At 41.8% G+C, this 18,780-nt stretch overlaps 1 protein-coding gene across 2 annotated transcripts in view; it reads right to left on the reverse strand.

Annotated features, from left to right (window-relative positions):
- Positions 1 to 4,407: 4,407 nt before the first annotated feature.
- KCNJ14 (potassium inwardly rectifying channel subfamily J member 14) overlaps positions 4,408 to 18,780 on the reverse strand; it is a 28,868-nt gene continuing 14,495 nt past the window's right edge. The window contains exons 2-3 of one of the 2 annotated variants that reach the window (XM_007439963.3): positions 6,502 to 7,350; positions 4,408 to 5,909 (exon numbers count right to left, since the gene is read on the reverse strand). In XM_007439963.3, coding sequence (XP_007440025.1) covers positions 5,352 to 5,909; positions 6,502 to 7,200 — 1,257 coding nt within the window. In that variant the 5' untranslated portion in view covers positions 7,201 to 7,350 and the 3' untranslated portion in view covers positions 4,408 to 5,351. Of the gene's footprint in view, positions 5,910 to 6,501; positions 12,550 to 18,780 lie in introns of those variants that run through there. The other variant, XM_088142692.1, reaches the window with a different exon arrangement.

Here is an 18,780-nt window from a genome sequence, read left to right on the forward strand (position 1 = left end):
TCCTGATCCCAATTACCATTGTTAAGCGAGGATTACCTGTGTAGGGTTGCTGCTGTTTTCACCAAAAAGAACTATCACTGTTGGGGAAGGAGCACCATGTTTTGTCTACTTCACAGGCTCTTTCTGGAGGCTGCTGGTCGTGGCCATTGCAGCCAGAGCTGCTATCCCCTTGCAGGATCAGTCAAGGACAGAGCTTGCTCATTATCACTTGCTCCCTCCCTTGTGTCACCCTGCATTGCTCAGCAGGCCTGTGATCTGTGACACGGCCTGCTTTCGGACATGGGTTTAGCTCTATTTCAGAACAGCGCTAGACCCATGTTCCGAAATAGCTCATTTGACAGGTGAGTGTCGCGGAGACCTTCTGCTCCTGTCGTCTGACCATTTGGTTGGTGGCTAAACTGCCATTCCAAGTACCTGCCTCCACTTGTCCCACATCATCCCCACATATTAGGGAGAGCAATTGGGGAAGCAAAGCCAGGGCTTTCTTTGACTCCTCCTGTGTTAAAACTAAGGGTGGCCCCATTTGCTGGCTTTGTAGCTAGTGCAGAATAGGGCTTGGTTATCAGGGCAGAACATTTCTTGCTGGCATCTTTTCTGCTGATGGAAGGTTTGCCCTTTAACACAGCCATTTGGCTGTGCTGGTAGAAAGTTATTTTGCTGGCCTCAGAAGCAGACAAGGAAGGGAGGAGCAGGCTGTTTCTTGTATCCTTACCTGGTAATTCACTTAAGGACCTCTTACTAATTAGTAGGTGCAGCAATCTTTGTAAAGCCAGCAGAAAATTGTCTGTTATCTCACTTAGGTACTTAATTGCCACTTAGAAGAAGTTGAATGCCAGATAGGGAGAATTGTTTATTGGTTTACATGTATTTGTTTCATTTAAGAGAAACCACCTCTCCCAAATAAGAATTTGGTAACAATCCTTCTGAGCAGCCCTTTTTAGGATTACAAGGAAAATAGTTTGCCAGGTAAGGCTTTAGCAGTCACTCTTAATCTTACCTGTTGTATTAGGATGGCAAAGATACAGACGCTAATCTGATGCTTGGCCCCTCAGAAAGTGTTATATGGACATCCTGGGAGCTGAAGTCCAATACACCTAGAGTAGGGAACTCTACACTGAACCATATGCTTTTAGGTATCTTTATTATATCTGGCAGCAAAAATCCAGACAATCATTAGAAGGCAGCAAAGGGATACAGAATTCTGCAACTCTTTGCTGCCATCTAATGATGCTTTGAATTTATGCAGCACAGGAGTGGATCTAACGTTCCTCGTGAACTGTAAAAGTGAGATGCCCCAGTCACAGGGATATATGCAGTTGTAACTCAGGATCACATTTCATACATTTCTTTAATGCCTGGATAAACTTAAAGAATTCAAAGAAGCAGTTACCGACTTACAGTCTGGGTGAAATATCTGTTGGGTCACAAAGTGTTAGAAGTAACTGAACAAGTCTACAACAAAATGCTTGGATGTGTAGTGTACAATGTTTCTTACTTGTTCAGATGTCACAGGACTGAGTTAGCTTTACAAGAGTCTGTCATATCTAAAAAAGAAACCCAAAGGCAGTGCTGTTGCAGGCTTGCAATTCCAGTAATGGACAGTAGAGAGTGGGATTGGATCATCTCTCTTGAAGTCTCCATTCCTTCTGCCAGAATTCCCTCAAAGGAATGAATGAGGTGACAATAGACTGCTGTGGGTGGTTGTCATAGGGGCACTGATATTGCTGAGAAAGAACTGGCTCTCTAAGATAGCAGAGTGTGTGAGTGTTGACTTTTGAGCCTGAGGCAGGCCAGGATGAGGGGTCATTTATGAATCACCTATTTCAAACAAATTACTCTGTGTGGATGCTGATCAGTTGGCCAGTGATGGATTTAGTGCTAACACAGAACAGAGACAGAGCAAATCCCTGCTTGTTTCCACGGCCCATTTCCAGTAAACCTTAATTGTTTTCAAGTGTTCATGAAGCTTCTTGGAGCTGAGATACAGTTTGCTGTATCCTTTTTCTTAAGCATCTGTATCTTTCCTCAGTTCGTTCACAAGCATTCTTCAAACTCAGTTTACCTGAAAGATTAAAAGAGGAGAAGAAGAGCTCCCATAAGGCTTTACCTTCCTTTGGTGCTCCCAGGTGCTAGGTGTTTGGGCTGGACAAGGGCCTGATCAATACATTTCGCCACTTCCCCTTTGCAAACTGGACGAAGTTCACTTTCACCTTTGCATAAATGCTAGACAACCCTAATATTGTTATATGGGAGGTTGTTGGAGCAAAGAAGTAAAGTGGCTTGGAGAACATGAACACTCGGGAGAACATGAGCAGCAGAGATGCAAGAAATTGGCTGTTCACAGCCTCTGTGTAGTGATGGGTATCAGTTTTTAGGGTTTGATTGGAAGTGTTAGTGTTACTTTTTTCTCTGGGTCCCCAAAGTAAGTTAGGGGCTGGGAATCAAGGGGACTGAGTGCTTTCTGGTTGGCTTTAATTGTTGCCATTTTCACTTCTACTTTTCCCCAACTTACCCCTAGGTTGACTGGGCACCATTCTTCCTCCATTGGGCTTCAGGAGGCTTCATCTTTTAGTTGGCACTCTTCTGTTTCCCAGCTCCATCCCTTCATCCCCTACATGTGAACCTCAAGAGAGTGGCTATCAGCTGCCCAGTACAAATGCCCCTTTTATTCAAAGGTTAAGCTAGTCTTGTGTATTTTCATTTGTGACATTTAAAGTAGCGTTTACACAGCATAGGTTTCAGAGTTGTCACAAGTTAGAGCGGGACATGGCTTTGGTCAAGAAATGAACCAGATCCCTTCTTGTATGATGGACAAAAGAACTGGGACAAAAGTTTCCCTAAGAAATTTAGAACTGATACTAGTACATGGATCAAATCAGAGTATAACTGAGGAGACCTGGGTTCAAATCCCTATTTGGTTATTAAGCTTCCTTAAAGAGTTTGGGCTGCTTGCTTTCTTTCAGCCAACCTTACAAGGTTGATGTGATAATAAAGTGTGTGGTGGAATGAGGAGAGATGAGCCTTGAACTCCTTAAAGGAAAGGTAAGTTCTAGATGTAATAAAGAAATATGTTGGATCATATAATTAATAGCCAGTTATTGGTGTAAGAGGTAGCCCAAATCTGAGGCATCAGAAAAAAAATACAGGTAGGATCCTTCCCCATACACATGAACATATGATAAGATGATGATGATGATGATGATGACTGACAACTTATATTTCTATCATTGGATCTCCAGATTTTGCCCTTCAAGGTACACCAAGTATTCCTCCCTAGGGAAGAAGGAAGGGAATAAGCTGTGATGTTAAAGGTGAATGAAGTACAGATAGCTATTATTATGTGACTAGAAACACTAGAAGCAAAATTGGGATGAGATCTTAGCCAAAGGTTGGCTGGTCAAGATAGAGGACATCAGCAGAATGGGAGTAGCCACAGGTAGACGTTAGGTCACTTAGTAGAGAATGATGACAAAATAATGCATATTTGACCTCTGCCCCAATCTGGGGGTAACCTTCACATTTCAGTCTAAAATGTGCCCTAGGCCCAGAGATTAGAGACCCATGAGAGGATATTTTAGGCTTAAGGAGAATGCCTTATCACTTGAATTTGTCATCTGCTTATATTGGCTGATGAGGAGTTCTTGACATCCTGTCACATTATTGGCACCCAAATGAAGACTGTGTGTCAGTGCTTTGAGGTCCAGGCTGATAGGAGAGGAGTAAAAACTGTGAAGTGGCTACAGCCCAATCTGTTTGCATCTACCCCCTCCCCCCATGTCACTGGCATAAAACAAGATTAGTGATGGAACTGTGTCATATTAATCTGAGCTCCCAGCTGCAAATCCAATCTCAGCTCTCACCTCTCTGACCTTCAGCCTATGTTGCTACCATCCACCAGCTTGGGTAGCAGCTGTTTGTGTCAGGATTTTTCATAGCTCTGATATGCATCAAGCTTTGGGGAGCAGATGTTTAGACTGAGATTTTTAATGTGGTGCTGGGATAATCTTACTTTCTTTCCTTCCTCCCCAATCCATCCATCCTTCCTCCCCATCCATTCCTCAGAGTTGGCCATAGAGCAAGTAGATGGATGATGGGCACTGAGCTGACCAAAGCAGGAGAGAAAAAGTTTTGATCCAAGGGCCACGACTGTTTAAGACGTTTTCTTGTGTCTCACTGAAATGAATGGGAATACATTAGCAGAAGATGGAATATTGACTATTTTTGTTATCATTCATATCCAGCATAGATCCATGGGGAAGAGAGCAGAATACAACAGATTTGACTATAAATCTGTAGTTCTCTTGTTTGCCTTCCTCTCCTTTTAAAAATTAATTTTTAGAGTAGGCTGCAATTCATATCCATATTGATTTGAAAGTTTATATATATGTATTCCACAGGTCTGAAAAACTCATGTGGCCATAACAGGTTGCATTGCATTTTTTAAAGCAAACACTTGCTTTTGTTATTGATTATTCTGCATGCACTGTATGCAGTACACTACATTATCCGTTCTTATAAAGAAAGATTCCCTTTATTTCAAATATTATCACAATATGATTACCACAATAATAAACCTCCCAGCATGTGTGCTTGTTAAGAATTTCCAGTTACTTTTTCAGGACTATTAGAAAAGGTTTTCTCATCTGGGCTTGAGAAAGGGGTGTTTATGTTTAGGCTATTGCACTGTGGATATAACATTTCTATCTCAGTGCACCTAAAAAGAAATGCACCCCTCTAAACTCTGGAGAACAGCCTCCCTCTGCTGCATTTTCATTACAGACCAGACATATTCCGATTCTGTAGAGTTCCACTGACCCATCACTTCCACTGTTCACAGAATGCTTTTTCTCCATGTGCTTCATGGAGCTTCATACGTAAGACAGCTGCGGTGGGGCAGCCATCAGAAGAACATCCTCAAGCATCCTCTGATACAGCTTTCAAGCTCCGTACAATAAACATATAGATGATCCAACAGATTCCCATCTAACTACTGTAATCTTAATTCACATTACCATAAACATCAGATTATACATGGACTGTTTTGAGGCCCATGAAATAGGTATTCTTTCTCTCAGGTTTCCCTTGTGTTTAAATTTCCCCTTCCCCCTCACATACACATATATCTATAACCCCTTAACCCTCTTCAGAGACAAACGAAGCCTTCTGTTTGTTCCATGGTATTTCTTCTAGGAATGATCAAGCTGAGACCTTTGGCTTTGGGGGGACAGACAGTCAAAGTATGAAAATATGACCCTTTGGCCAATTATTTCAACAGCCCAACTATGGAAAGTCTGGTGATGGTGCTACCCCACCCTTCCTCAGCTCTCCTCAGTTCAGGGACATGGATCACGTCACGTGTTAGTGGCCATTTCATTCTCCACATTCACCCTCTGATTTTCCTGCCTTTCTTCTTCTTCCTCCTCTTCTTCTTCATGACAAGTGGCCAGTGCTACTTCATTCTCATAGCAGAAGGAAGAACGAGCAGCAGTGGTTCCAACAGGTGAGACCCTGTATTTACGTTGGCTTAGCTCCTTGGCACTGCATGCTGGGGTTCCAGGCACCTCATATGTACGATGGAAGTGCTGGTAATCAACCTCGTAGTGACCATGCCGTTCAAAGAGTACAGGTTCAAAGCGGTGTCCCCAGCGCAGTTCACTTGGCAGATAGGAGCTACGGCATTGAGTGGTCATTGCTGTAGCTTCTACCATACCTTCCAAAATGACCACCAGTTCAAAGTCAGCTTTTGCCAGCTCCATAGGACCATACTCATACAGAGGGCTTTCAGCATCAATCTCATGCACAATTGTCACAGGTGACACCAGAAAAATGCGGTCAGTGCCACTGTCAAAGCCCACATTAACATCACTGTGGTCCAGGGGAATGTACTCGCCTTCAGGGGTCACACGAGGCTGTGTGAAAAGGAGACAAGGGAAGAAGGAGAGATTATATATTAAACTGTATTTATTTATACAGCACAGGGTATAAAATCCATTCTATGGAGCCAATGGCGATTTCTGTGACTATGATTAGAAAAAATGCCACTGCAGTTGTTGACTCTCTCTGTGTACAGTCTAGATCACTCCAAGGTTTCATTACATGATTTTCATCTGGTGTGGAGAGTTTAAACAGCCTATCTGTATTTATGAATATGCTGTATGCCACTCAGAAACCAACCTTGTATTCATCATTTCTTCCAGATCCATCATAATTCAGTTTCTCACTCCTTGAACCCCTCTATTTGTCCATCCTGCAATGCATCCATTCATAAATTAGTATTTGTTGCTGTTGCTCTCAATCTTCCAGCCAGACATATCCCCTCTACATTTTTTCCCTAGGAGGATATCCAACTTGCTCTCCCACTCTCTTCCCAATCTAGATTTTTTTCATCCTTTCCTATGTATCTATCCAGGTACTACTTTAGTAATTCTAGAAGAATATATTTTAAAATTCCCCCAGATGTCTCACTGCCTTCCTCTCTGCTAGCCATAAGCTTTTCCTTACCTGCAGTAGCTGGGCACGGACATGGGCCTCTACCAGATGGCTCTTCCGCAGGTTAGCCACACGCCACATAAGGCAGAGCTTTCCATCACGCATGGCCACCACAGCAGTCTCGCTAAAAACAAGGGTCTCGTTGCGTTTCTTTGGCTTGGCTATCTTGGCCATAATTGCACCAATGATGAAGGCATCAATGATGCATCCCAGAATGCACTGCAGGACCACAGCCAGGACAGCAGATGGACATTCCTCTGTCACGCTACGGAAGCCATATCCAATGGACGTCTGTGTCTCCAAGGAGAAGAGGAAGGCGGCCATGAAACTGGTGACCTCGGAGAAGCAAGGCCTTGAGTTGGGTGGATGGTCAGGTGCAAGGTCTCCATGAAGTGCAGCAATGAGCCAGAAGGTGAAGCCAAAGAGAAGCCAGGAAAGCACAAAAGAAAGGCAGAAGATGACAAACATCCAGCGCCAGCGGATATCCACACATGTGGTGAAGAGATCAGTGAGATACCGCTGACCCTTTTCACTCATGTTAATAAACTGCACATTGCAGCGGCCATCCTTCCTCACAAAACGACTGCGTGGCTGGATGGTGACGAGCTTGCCATTGTGGCAGCTCTTGGGGGATTCCACTGACTCATCTTCTTGGAGTTCTCCTGTCCCGCCCCCGACACTGAAGTGGCGGATGACTTTGGCCACCCCCATCTCTGAAGTACGGGGCTTTGGCCTGGCCCAGCTGAGGTTGACTAGAGGGAATTGATGGCCCGGCTTGGGTACTGCACCAAACAAGCTGATATGGGGAGGTGTTAACAAGAGATACTATGGTGCAGAAGTTCCTTTTAAGTTTTTGTCCACCTGGAATTGGAAAGAGGAGACCAAGGATGCGATCAGTTTTTGTATGGTACTAATTCCTAAAAAAAAAAAAAGGTTCTTCATTTACTTCAATCCTTCCCTCCTTGGTTTTTCAAAGGAATGGTGGGAAGCTAAACCAAACGGAGAGGATTTTTCACTCAACGTTTTAGAGTCACTGAACATACCCTTTAGAAATGTATAGTCGGCTTACTTATTCAGTAACTAGAGTACTGCTCACCCATCTCAAAAGTTATTTACTCAGCTTATAGAACACTTCTAGTCTTAGATGGAGCATTTACTGCAGGTTCTCAAACTGTAGACCAGTGTTTCTCAACCTCGACAACTTTAAGAGGTGTGGACTTCAACTCCCAGAATTCCCCAGCCAGCATCCACACCTCTTAAAGTTGTCGAGGTTGAGAAACACTGCTGTAGACAGTTTTTTTTAACAGAGTGAGAGCCTGCTTTCTTTCAGCGTCTCAAAGTTTGCAGAATTTTGTTATGGTTTATGGTAATTTCAATCCTTAACTCATTTCTAACAAGAGAGGGGGACAGAAGTCAAACCTATATAGAAACCTACACTATTATGAGCCTCAGGGCAGAATGGAACTATTAGGTATAGAGGGGACAGCACATAGTGCGCTCTGCCATGTACAAGAGTGGACCTATGGCACAAAATGAGATTACAGTTCTGGAACCTGAACAGACAAAGCTACTTTTAATTGGACCTCATACAAAGATGTCATATATAAATGTATTTTAAACTGGCAAACGAGCCTCTGTGAAAAGTCCTGATTGCGTTGTGATTTTTAAAATGCTTCTACCGCAAATATTATGCTATAATATTGTGATTTGGGGATTTTTGTCTCCAGCAGCCAGATACTTGCAATTTTAAATCTCTTTTGGAGGACACACAGATCAAGTCAAGATGCCACAATGTTCAGGCTTATCCTATTTCTTTTCAGGAGGACGCAACTCACCTTGTTTTAGCAATCTTTTTTCACCTGTTTAGGGCACTGGGAGGTGGAATAGGAATCAAAAGGCTGATTTTCTACTACTTAATGGGGGTGGTTGCCTACTGGAGAATCAGTACACTCTCAGTCATTTCCCATTTGGGCTTCTATTGATTCTTCCGTCAGTGTATCCCTTAAAATCAATCGCTAGCTTTGCTAATATAACAACAGTCTTGTTTTTATTAATTTTCACTCTTGTGAGTCCCAGTTAGCACTAAAGACAAATTTGGAGTGTGTGTGTGTGTGTATTTGTCTATGGCTATCATGTGCTGACCTCATTAAGGCTGCAATTTTCTGCATGTTGGCCTGAGGATAAATCCCCGTAAATCATTGAGAGTTAGTGATGTAGGATCAAAGCAAAAGTCTTCCCAACATGTTCTTCATTCTGTTTTAGGACTGTCACAAATGATGTGTTGAGGATTCATTATCTCCAAGAATAAAATATTTTTCTCTCCTCAACTCCCCACCCTCACCCCCAAGTCTTCTTTGCTTAACATTTACGTTCTTGAACGATTTTGCTGAACTTGCAAGCTTGCTTACCAGTTCTTCTAAAGATATTATCCTTCTATTCAGTTTTATTTTTCTCTAACCGAACGGCTTGGCTATCTTTAATTTATACCTTCAACTACTTTCTAACAACAGTTGAAAAAAGCAAACATTCAGAAAATAGTGCATTCACCATCCCTTCCCATCCATACCTGAAAAGCTCCACATTTCTCTAGCTGTTAAAGACAAAGGCACCTCCCTGCTCCCTCCGCCATGCTGCCAAATTAACCACTACATGCTGACTTATAGCTTCAGTGAAAATGACTTTAAACCTCTTCTCACTTTCCATTTTTATTCAGCTGAATTACCTTCTGGGGGAAAAAAAAGAAGATTCCTATTTTTTCTCTCTGAGAAAGCTTCTCTACCAACTTGGTATAGCAGTTAAGGCAGCAGGCTAGAAACTGGGAGACTGTGAATTCTAGTCCTGCCGTAGGTACAAAGCCAGCTGGGTGACCTTGGGCCAGTCACTTTCTCTTAGCCCTAGGAAAGAGGCAATGGCAAACCACTTCCGAAAAACTAAGCCAAGAAAACTGCAGGGACTTTTCCAGACAGTCACCAGAGTCAACACTGACTTGAAGGCACAACATACACAAACACACACACACACACACACACACACACACACACAGAGAGAGAGAGAGAGTGAGAGCGAGCGAGCTAAACAGCTATAGAATATAATTTGGGGAAGTTATTATTTTTTTTCTGGCATGCTGTTGAGATGATGAAAGTTTCCCCTGCAAAAACCTGTCCCAATTCTTAAGAGTGCAAGCATCCTTCATGGGGAAAAAAATAACATTTGGAAAGGGAGCTGTTTCTCTTCTAACATTAAATGTTCAAACAAAGAAACAAACTTCCTAACAGAATTAATTACTCCAAGAGATGGTGGACTTCCTTTCATGGATATGATCAAACAGAAGCTAGACAGCCATCACTCCAGGATGCATTAATTCATATTCCTGCACTGACCAGGAGGTTGGATGGGATGGCCCCTTCCAACTTTACAATTCCGATCCCTTATACTACCATTTACTCCAGTAGGTTTTCCATTGTATCCAGAGAGCTGATTTGTCCAGAAACACCATTCCCCTAACGCAGAGAACATACCTTTGTGGTGGAGCATGTCCTTTATATTCAGTTAAGTTCCGGGTTCAAACCCCAGCATCTCCAGATAGCATTGGGACCATCTGCCTACATCCCTGGAGAGCTGTTTTGCACCAATGAGTAGAGAATTCAGTATTTCTGAGTTCAGTGAACCAATGGTTTAACTCTGAAAAAGGCAGCTCCTACATTGCTTTCACTCCATTTCACCCTGTGCTTTCTTTTGTAAAAGAATACCAAGATAATTTTGGCAGGAAGTAGATTTCTTACCCTTTTTCACCTCCCTCTTCTACTGTACAAGGCTCTCTGGTGCACCTGGCATTTCTTGATTTCTCCTAGTAAGCTTTCCCCCCCTTCTTGAGAAGATGGCATCAGCTACAGAAAGCTTTCAAGCCCCCCAGGAATGCCTTTTACCTGGCTCCTGTTGCAGTCACAACCGTATGAGTCTAGAAAGGATGGCCTGAGTTAAGTGAGGGACATTTTGCTTATTTATCTGGAAGCCCAGGGTGTGGCCAGACCCATCAATAGGATTGGCTTCTTCCTCAAGAGTGAGGCCTTCAAAGTCTTCCAGCCAACAGTCTTTCAAAATGAATTGTTAATCCTTCAGGGCAAAGAAACCAGCCAAAGCCACATTCAACACCCTGAGGGGAAGAAGAATGCAACAGGAAGGAGGAAAACCGAGATGATTTCCTTCAGAAGATAGAGAAATTATCAAAGGGAAGCAGAGAAGCCCATTGAGGGAAGCAACTCTCTCTGTCCTGTTCCACTTCTATGATGAATTATTGGCAGAATTCCAATGAAAATGATAATGATGTGATAGCATTTTTAAAATAAAGTTGTTAATTATTTTTTAGTAATATTTAAACCTTCTAAGATAAATCTGTTACAGTTAGGATGACAACATTTTCTGGAGTATGGAAATTAGCATGACAAACACCATAAATTGTCAAATTGCATATAGTACGGGCATTAAAATGTGGCCTTTTGGCCAGCTTGTACTCTGATTATTCACTTTGACTGCAACCTTACAATCCAGTGCTTTATTTTGTATTATCTTGCAATTCTATTAAAATGGTGTTGCTTCTTGATGTGGTAATCAATACAACTTTGAATAAAGAGTTTATTAGACGGCAGGCAAAATAGTAAAAAATACATCCCCGCCTTGTTCAGTCCCACAACAGCAAATCTCTTTCCTGAATACAGTGGCTGCTGTGACGTGTGGGCATCTCCTAAAAACATTTTGTTTTACCTATTGATTGGGACCTACGGAACTAAGGCTGCAAGTCAATAAAAATTTAGGAGAACTCCTGAGTACAGTTAGAGAAAATGGCTTACTTGATCTTCCTAAAAAGCTCCTTTCTCTTTCTCGAGAACAGAGAGGTTGTACTGTTGAGGTAGGTTGGATTCAATTAAAAAAAAAAATTCTAGAGTGTAGTGTTGTATTTCATTTGATATCCAGCTCTTGCTCTGCCCTCATACACCTCTATTCTTCTTATCCCAATGCTCCCCTGTGACTGCATGACCTTTGCTTCTCATATTCTGACTATGCGTCCAAATATCATCAGTTCCATCTTGTTCCCTGACTGCCTCCCTTGCACGGAACTGCCTCTCTGACCTCTTTGAGGCTGCCTTACTATCTTTCCTTAACCCTCCCGTTTCTGTGAAACATTTGAACAACTCCGTAGAATTCAGCCCCTGCAATACAGGAACCTAACTTTTTTTACTTTAGGCAGATATTAATTTGTCCTTGAAAGTTTTTTGAGAGCCGCTATATAAGCCACGTATCACTTGGGAGTACCATGGCACAGGGAACTCCTCTTAGATGTCTCTGAGATCCCAGAAATAAGTTAATTTTGAGTTTTTGAAAATGGCTGAACTGTGATGAGAAGGTCAAATCTCACCAGATGTAAGTCTTGAGATATTTGGTGATCTCATGAGATTTGTATGTGTGTGGATCTATGCACCTCTATTTTGGCTTCATAAAACTCTGTTCTGAGCAAGGAAAGTCATTCCAATATCATTCTGAACCCTGCAAGCCACTCCCTGTTTTGGAATATTTATTTCCTGAAAGTTACAAATATCTCCCCCCACCCAACCAGATGGTCAGATTGAAATCTCCCCAGACCAGAGATTGGGAACTATTGTCCTACAAAAAAGTATGGATAACACAGAGTAGATTAGCATAGACTAAGACTGTAGAGATTGAGAATAAAACCCCTACTTAGCCATAAAGTTCAGTTTTAAATTGGGCCATTCATACTCTTTGAACCTAAGGTAGTCTTTTGTTGATTAAAAGGAAGTATGCTGATTTGAGATTCTGAGGAAGGGCAGGGTAAAAATCCCTTTCAGGTGAATGTGGATTTTCCCTCCGTCCCTGATTTCATCTTCCTTAAATTCCCTGAAAACAGCTTGTGGCTGCCTTATCAAGTGTCGTGCACATAGATGGCATGAATGTATGTGCGATTATCAGGAAATTCCAGGATTGTAGGCTACGGTGGGAAGTCAAAAAATGTATTGGGACTAGACCAGTGTTTCTCACCCTTGGCAACTTTAAGACCTGCGGACTTCAATTCCCAGAATTCCCCAGCCAGCCTTGCTGGCTAGGGAATTCTGGGAGTTGAAGTCCTAGGTCTTAAAGTTGCCAAGGGTGAGAAACACTGAACTAGACAGTGGCAAACCACTTCTATATCACTGCCAAGAAGATATGGATGTGTCCATGTAAGCACCAAGGCTCTCTCTCTCCCTTTCTCAAATGAGTGATGCTCCCCTTTCTCCTTAGTATCAAATCCACTTGCTATAGAGACCACTTGTAACTGCCTTAATGTATGTAATGGGGGGAAAAGTGCATAAATATAAGAGAAAAGAAAATGCATTATCTCATCTTCAGGTAAAGCATGCATTCTTTCCTCCACACTGATGAGAATGTTTAAAAAGCAGTTTATAATTGTTAGGAGACCATCTCTTAATAATATTAATCTGTTAATGAACTGTCAGGTAGCCGTGTAGTCTTGTTGGATTATTAGCTAGCAACATCCATATCAATATGGATGTGATCTGTTTTTAAATTGCTTAGGTAACATGCCTCTTGATTGATAGTTGGATGGATGGATGGAAGGATGGATGGATGGATGGATGGATGGATGGATGGGTGGGTGGATAGACAGACAGACAGACAGACAGACAGACAGCAGATTTGCTTGTTAATACTGTGACTAAGTATATTTCTGTGTATCAGAGTATCCTTCTGATTCCTGGACCACTGTTGGAATGATGAAATGGCCCCTGAAGATGACCTTTACATGACTTGAGGAAAAGACTTCCAAGACCTCCATTATGTTATAACTTTCAGCTTTTGCTCAACCAAGCATCCTGTCCCTGTCTTTGCTTGCAGGCAGCAACTTACACATAGGAAATTTTTGCTTCCAGATGCACTCAGTGCTGGGCTTGGTGCTTCAATAACTGGAAGTTCACAGCAAAGTCAATATGTAATCTTGGGCAAGATTTCTGTCTCCCAACTCAACTTCTGTCTCTCTCACTCTTCCTCCCTCCCTTCCTCCTTTTGCTATTTGTTCTCTGTATATAATCAAGCTCCTGATAAAAGTAAATAGATGTACACTCAAAGCTGTGTGCGTTTCTTGCAGAGTTACTGGATTTTAATTGAAAAAGAAAAGGGAAACACACATGCACGCAAGTTTCTAACCCTTAAGGCCATCATGGCCCTTTGGCCTGAGACACAAAGAACTGCTTGATTGGCAAGAAGGAAACACATTGTGCCTTTTAATTTGCACACGTAAAGACAAACTGATGTAAGATGTGATAAACCTATCCAGCAGGAATAGGAGGACCTGATTGATTAAGGTAATGATAGCTGGGAAAGACTAGCTGGAGATTAAGATATAGATATGGCCAGCTTATGGAGTCATATTTCACAGCAGGACCAATTCAACCTTGAGAATATGTTATAATTAGCATAATTGGAGTTATTCATGCCCCCATTATAGCACTGAAATAATAAAAAACTATTTTTAAGAGCTGGTGGAACCTGAGTTAATGGCTGAAGACCTCAAATGCACTGAAATGTTCTGATTTTATCAAAAAAGCTATCAGCTAGAGCACAGTTCAGTGTTAGTGTGCAGAAGAGCTGGAGAGGACTGGAAATCTTTCAGACCTTCATACCCAACGTGTGAAGGTCAGGATGGAATGGGCAGAGAAGAGAGCTTGGGTAGGATTGAGGAGTATGGCCCACTCTCTTTCCGTGATTTATTTGACGTCAGAGAGGAATGACTTTTGCAGGAAGCCTACATTCTTGAAATTTGTATATGCAGTATGTGCACTATTTTAGAGTTGAGCTGAATTGCAACACATTGCAACACTCCAGACTAGTGTTTCTCAACCTTGGCAACTTTAAGATGGGTGGACTTCAACTCCCAGAATTCCCCAGCCAGCCAGGCTGGCTGGGGAATTCTGGGAGTTGAAGTCCACCCATCTTAAAGTTGCCAAGGTTGAGAAACACTGCTCCAGACACATTGTGAGTGCAACCACTGCTATCTTTTTATCTGGGGATACTGGGAGTTGTATTCCCAACACAACTGGAAGACATTAGGCTGGGTTTGACTAGCAGAGCAGCAGCTGGAAGTACTGTAGACACAGCAGCACTCTCTTGTTTATGTGCTTTCAGGATAAAGGAATTTTTGAGCTTGTATTATGCAAACTACACACAGAAATGGGACATGGATTTTTAGAGAAGGTGCCCTTTTGCCTGCATGCATATATGTTTGGACAGGGCCTTCATCCTAACTCAAAACTCAAAACTTGAGTTTTCCTAATTCAAATACTCTCTTCTGAAAATGTGAGCTGCAAAGTATTAAGCAAACCTCATCTACAGCATAGCATTTCTTGACAACATGTAGGATTTTCTTTTTCTATCCCCATCCAAGGTTGAGGAATGTTTTCTAAGGGTCATATTAGTCTTGTTCATGTATTTGAGCTTAACTGAGGAGGTTGAAAGTGGAATGCATTTAGGCCAGTTTTCTTTTTTTAGCAATTTAGCACTGGGGAATTCTGGGAGTTGAAGTCCACGCATCTTAAAGTTGCCAAGGTTGAGAAACTGCCATTCATTTAGGCAGTTCCTCTAAGGTTCACCCAGACACCACATTCAGTTCAGATGTTATGGACTTAAAGTAATGGTTGGAAACTTGTTTTTAGGAGCGAAGATCTGGAGAAGATCACAAAGGTTAAGCTTAAGGGGTTTCTCCCTCATTGCTGCCCTACACAGCCTCTTGGGAATTATTCCAGAATCAGGTAGAATGGGGAACAGTGGCATAGATTGTAGCAGAACAGGGAAATTGGATGAATTTGTCCAGATGTGCAAGGTTCCTCTGGATCTAAACCACTGAGTTTGCAGAAAATGGGTAGTGACACATCTGATGAAATCATTCACAGCTCAACAGAAGTGGCCTATAATATCCAACTGTCCCTGCCATTTTTCACACTCCAGGAAAAGGATTCCCCTGGGGCTTAAATCAAATCACCTTGTCTTGCAGCCCCCCCCCCGTTTTTTTGTCTGATATCTTTCTTTCTTCAGATTCCCGTTTCTCCCACTGCTGCCTCGGCTGAGATCAGAAGGACGTGATCCCCCCTTTCTGTAATTGGCCAACATTCAGAGCTCTGGGGTAGAATATTGTAACGCCTACATTTTTTGTTCATTGTTTACTCCCAAGGAGATAAAGAACAAACGCACATCTGTCAGAAATCTGATTGAGTCCTGAACAGATGAGCGTTTTGCCCCAGGTGTGCCTACGTGCAAGAGTGTGAGAGAAAAAAAGACAAAGAGAACCTCTAATCACAGTCCCTCCATCTACAAATGGCAAGAAGTCTTCCCCAGATATGCTGAGCATTTGAGGCTGTCCAAGGTAAATTTGGACCATTAATATCTGTCAGATGAGAACTTAAAATTCTCTTTCGTCTAGTGTTTTTTTTAAAAAACAAGAATACCTTCCTGCAATACCGGGATCAAAACTCAAAGCTTTGGGTGCTTAACCCTTTGGATCTCCCAAAGTAGCTTTCGGTTCCTTGAAAAAGCGGGCAGATCATCTGGAAACTGAATTTGAGTTTTTAAAATTTTTTGTGGCAGTTAAGAGTCAGCTTGGTGTGGTGGTTAAGGTCACCATGCTAGAAACCAAGAGTCCTACCTTAGGCACAAAGCCAACTGGGGAACGTTGAGTCAGTCTCTCTTTCTCAGTCCCAGGAAGAAGGCAGCAATGGCAAACCACTCCCAAAAACTGTCCAGGCAATCACCAGGAGTCACAACTGACTTGATGGCACAACTTTATTAATATCCATAAACTCATAACCAGATAATTATGTAAACTAAAGTCTGTAGTACTTTCAAAAGTGATGCATATAAGAGTGTATATGCAAATGTCTGCTTTTTGTAAGACATCCTGGTTGCCTGCTTTTCTCTGGGCAACTCAAAGACAAAATGTTCTATTGATGTGTTGCAAGAACTTCAGTCATGAGATGGAGATTACACTTGGCCAAAACAAGCTGAATCCAGATGACATATAGACTCTACAGAGTATCTAAGGGCCCAACCCTTCTTGCTTTTCTTCCATGTCTAGCTTGTTTTCTGTGGAGCTAGTGAAAATAGGGTAATAGTTCACTGCCTATCTAAACTTCCTAGGTAGCACAACTAGGCAGATAGCACAACCAAGTATTTCCCAGAACATCTGAACCTTGATATGTTTTAACATTTTAGGACTTCCTTCTCCATGTCCAACATCCATGAGAAATGGAAAATCCTTCAGATGAGGCTTTGATTGCAGACATTCACTGAACTTTGTGGAACATCCAGACATCAGCATCTCTTGTTTGTGACTATCTTGGCCTTGCTTTTTTTTTTGATTGTTTGTTTTTTTGCTACTTTAGAAATCCCATTAAGAAGGGAAATCTGGATTAGTAATATCTTTTGTCTGGTAGCACTAAGACCTCTCCATCTGGAAGAAGGAATCTTTGTACCAGATAGCATAATGCATGCTGAATAATGCATGCATTATAGCCTAAAATGATGTGCCACAGTCTCTCCATTCCTTTTAATTGTGTTTCAGTCACACAGCTGTATATATTTTCATTAAGACCCAATAAGATTGAATCATGTGCCACTGATTTCAGGTACTTACAGTTGGCTGGATCTTAATGAAAATGTATATAGCTATTTATCTGTGAAATCACCTTGGAAGCATATTGCAATCTTTTTGGTTCCATGGGATTTTAAGCTACTTATGTTAAGCTGGATTTTGCTCTTTGTTTCTTAAATATGATATTATTGATATCAATTATTGCTTGGGGGAGACCTCTACGGCAAAAATAATTGTCTATATGTTGTCCCCTGTTAACTCTGGTCCTTTCTGAAGATCTGCTTTATTTAGGGTAAGAATTGCTGTGCTCAGAGCCTGGGATCTGACATTAATTATGTCATACAGTAATACAGAATAAACTACTTCCAGGGGTTCATATTCCCTTTCCTTCCCCCTTCCCATTTTTGGCCTTCACTGCAGCTGGTTTGCTTGTCTGATATTATGTCTCATTCTATATTTATTACTTTTTTGCAGGGTCTGTTTATTTTAATTTCAGAGGGGATGGTAGTTTTTTTCCCCCTAACTTCCAAAGGAAACAATTTTAATAAATAACTGGTAGACAAGCAATCTGAGCTATAGTACATGTACATCTTTCTGACTATACATGTGTCTCTTTTTGTATTCTAGATATAAAATCTAGAGACAAGAGAGCTATCCTAAAAGCTGGGATTTTATGGATTTCTCCCGCTCTATAATTCAAGCTGATTGAAATGCATTTTATCTGCCTGGTGCATCTGCGTTGTGCATGTGTGTGAAAGAGAGGGAGTAAACATCTGCCCAACTCGTAATGACATGCTCTTGGTCTGATTAATAATTGGGGCCAGAAACCTGGAGCAAAACCTAGTTGCTGGTGCCAGAGACCAGCTGCTCTTGATCAGCTGCATAGAGGACACTGTTGAGATCCGTGCTGGATCCCAGAGTTAGAGCTGCGTAGGGAAAGGTGGGGACTGGGCTGAATACAAGAGATGGTCTCAGGCACACAGAGACTTGGAGTGAGATACAACATCCACATATCAAGGTGTGAAAGGGATGTTGTCCCTCAACCCCCCCACCCTTCCAAGATGCTGCTGATTAACTGCTAAATGAATCAGAGCCAGTAAGATACAGTAACTACTAGATACAGTTGTGCTGTGGTTAGATAGGACCTGGTTCAAATCCCTTCCCAGGATTGGATCAAAGTATTTACTCTCAGCCTACTTAGTTACAGAGTAAGTGAGCTCAGGCTTAGATGTGTTTGTGTGTAAATACAGGTGGTCTCTGGGTTAAGGACACCCAGTTTAAGGATGACCCATAGTTAAGAATGGAGCCTATGGTAGCAAAATTTGAGTTAAATACCCAATGATTTGAGTTAAATACACAAGGGTTTGAGTTCATTACACAATACTACTTATACAGTATTATGTACAAATTCGACTTAAGGACAGACCTTGGGAATAGAACTCATTCTTAAACTGGGGACTACCTGTATATAAATATCTGCTCACTGATTAATTAGGGGCCCTTTTTTGAGTCAGTAAAAATATTTTCCATTGTAATAGGTCTTTTGGATAGACACTGTAGTCCTACTGATTTTGCAAGAAAGGCTTTCATATCCTGTATCCCTGGTGTTTTTTTTTTCAATGGAGTCAAGTCACATTTTCAGC

The sequence above is a fragment of the Python bivittatus genome, unplaced genomic scaffold (genome assembly GCF_059951505.1).
Source record: "Python bivittatus isolate LINGU-HERP-01145 unplaced genomic scaffold, Pbiv_v1 ctg000440_np1212, whole genome shotgun sequence".
Lineage (NCBI taxonomy): Eukaryota > Metazoa > Chordata > Lepidosauria > Squamata > Pythonidae > Python > Python bivittatus.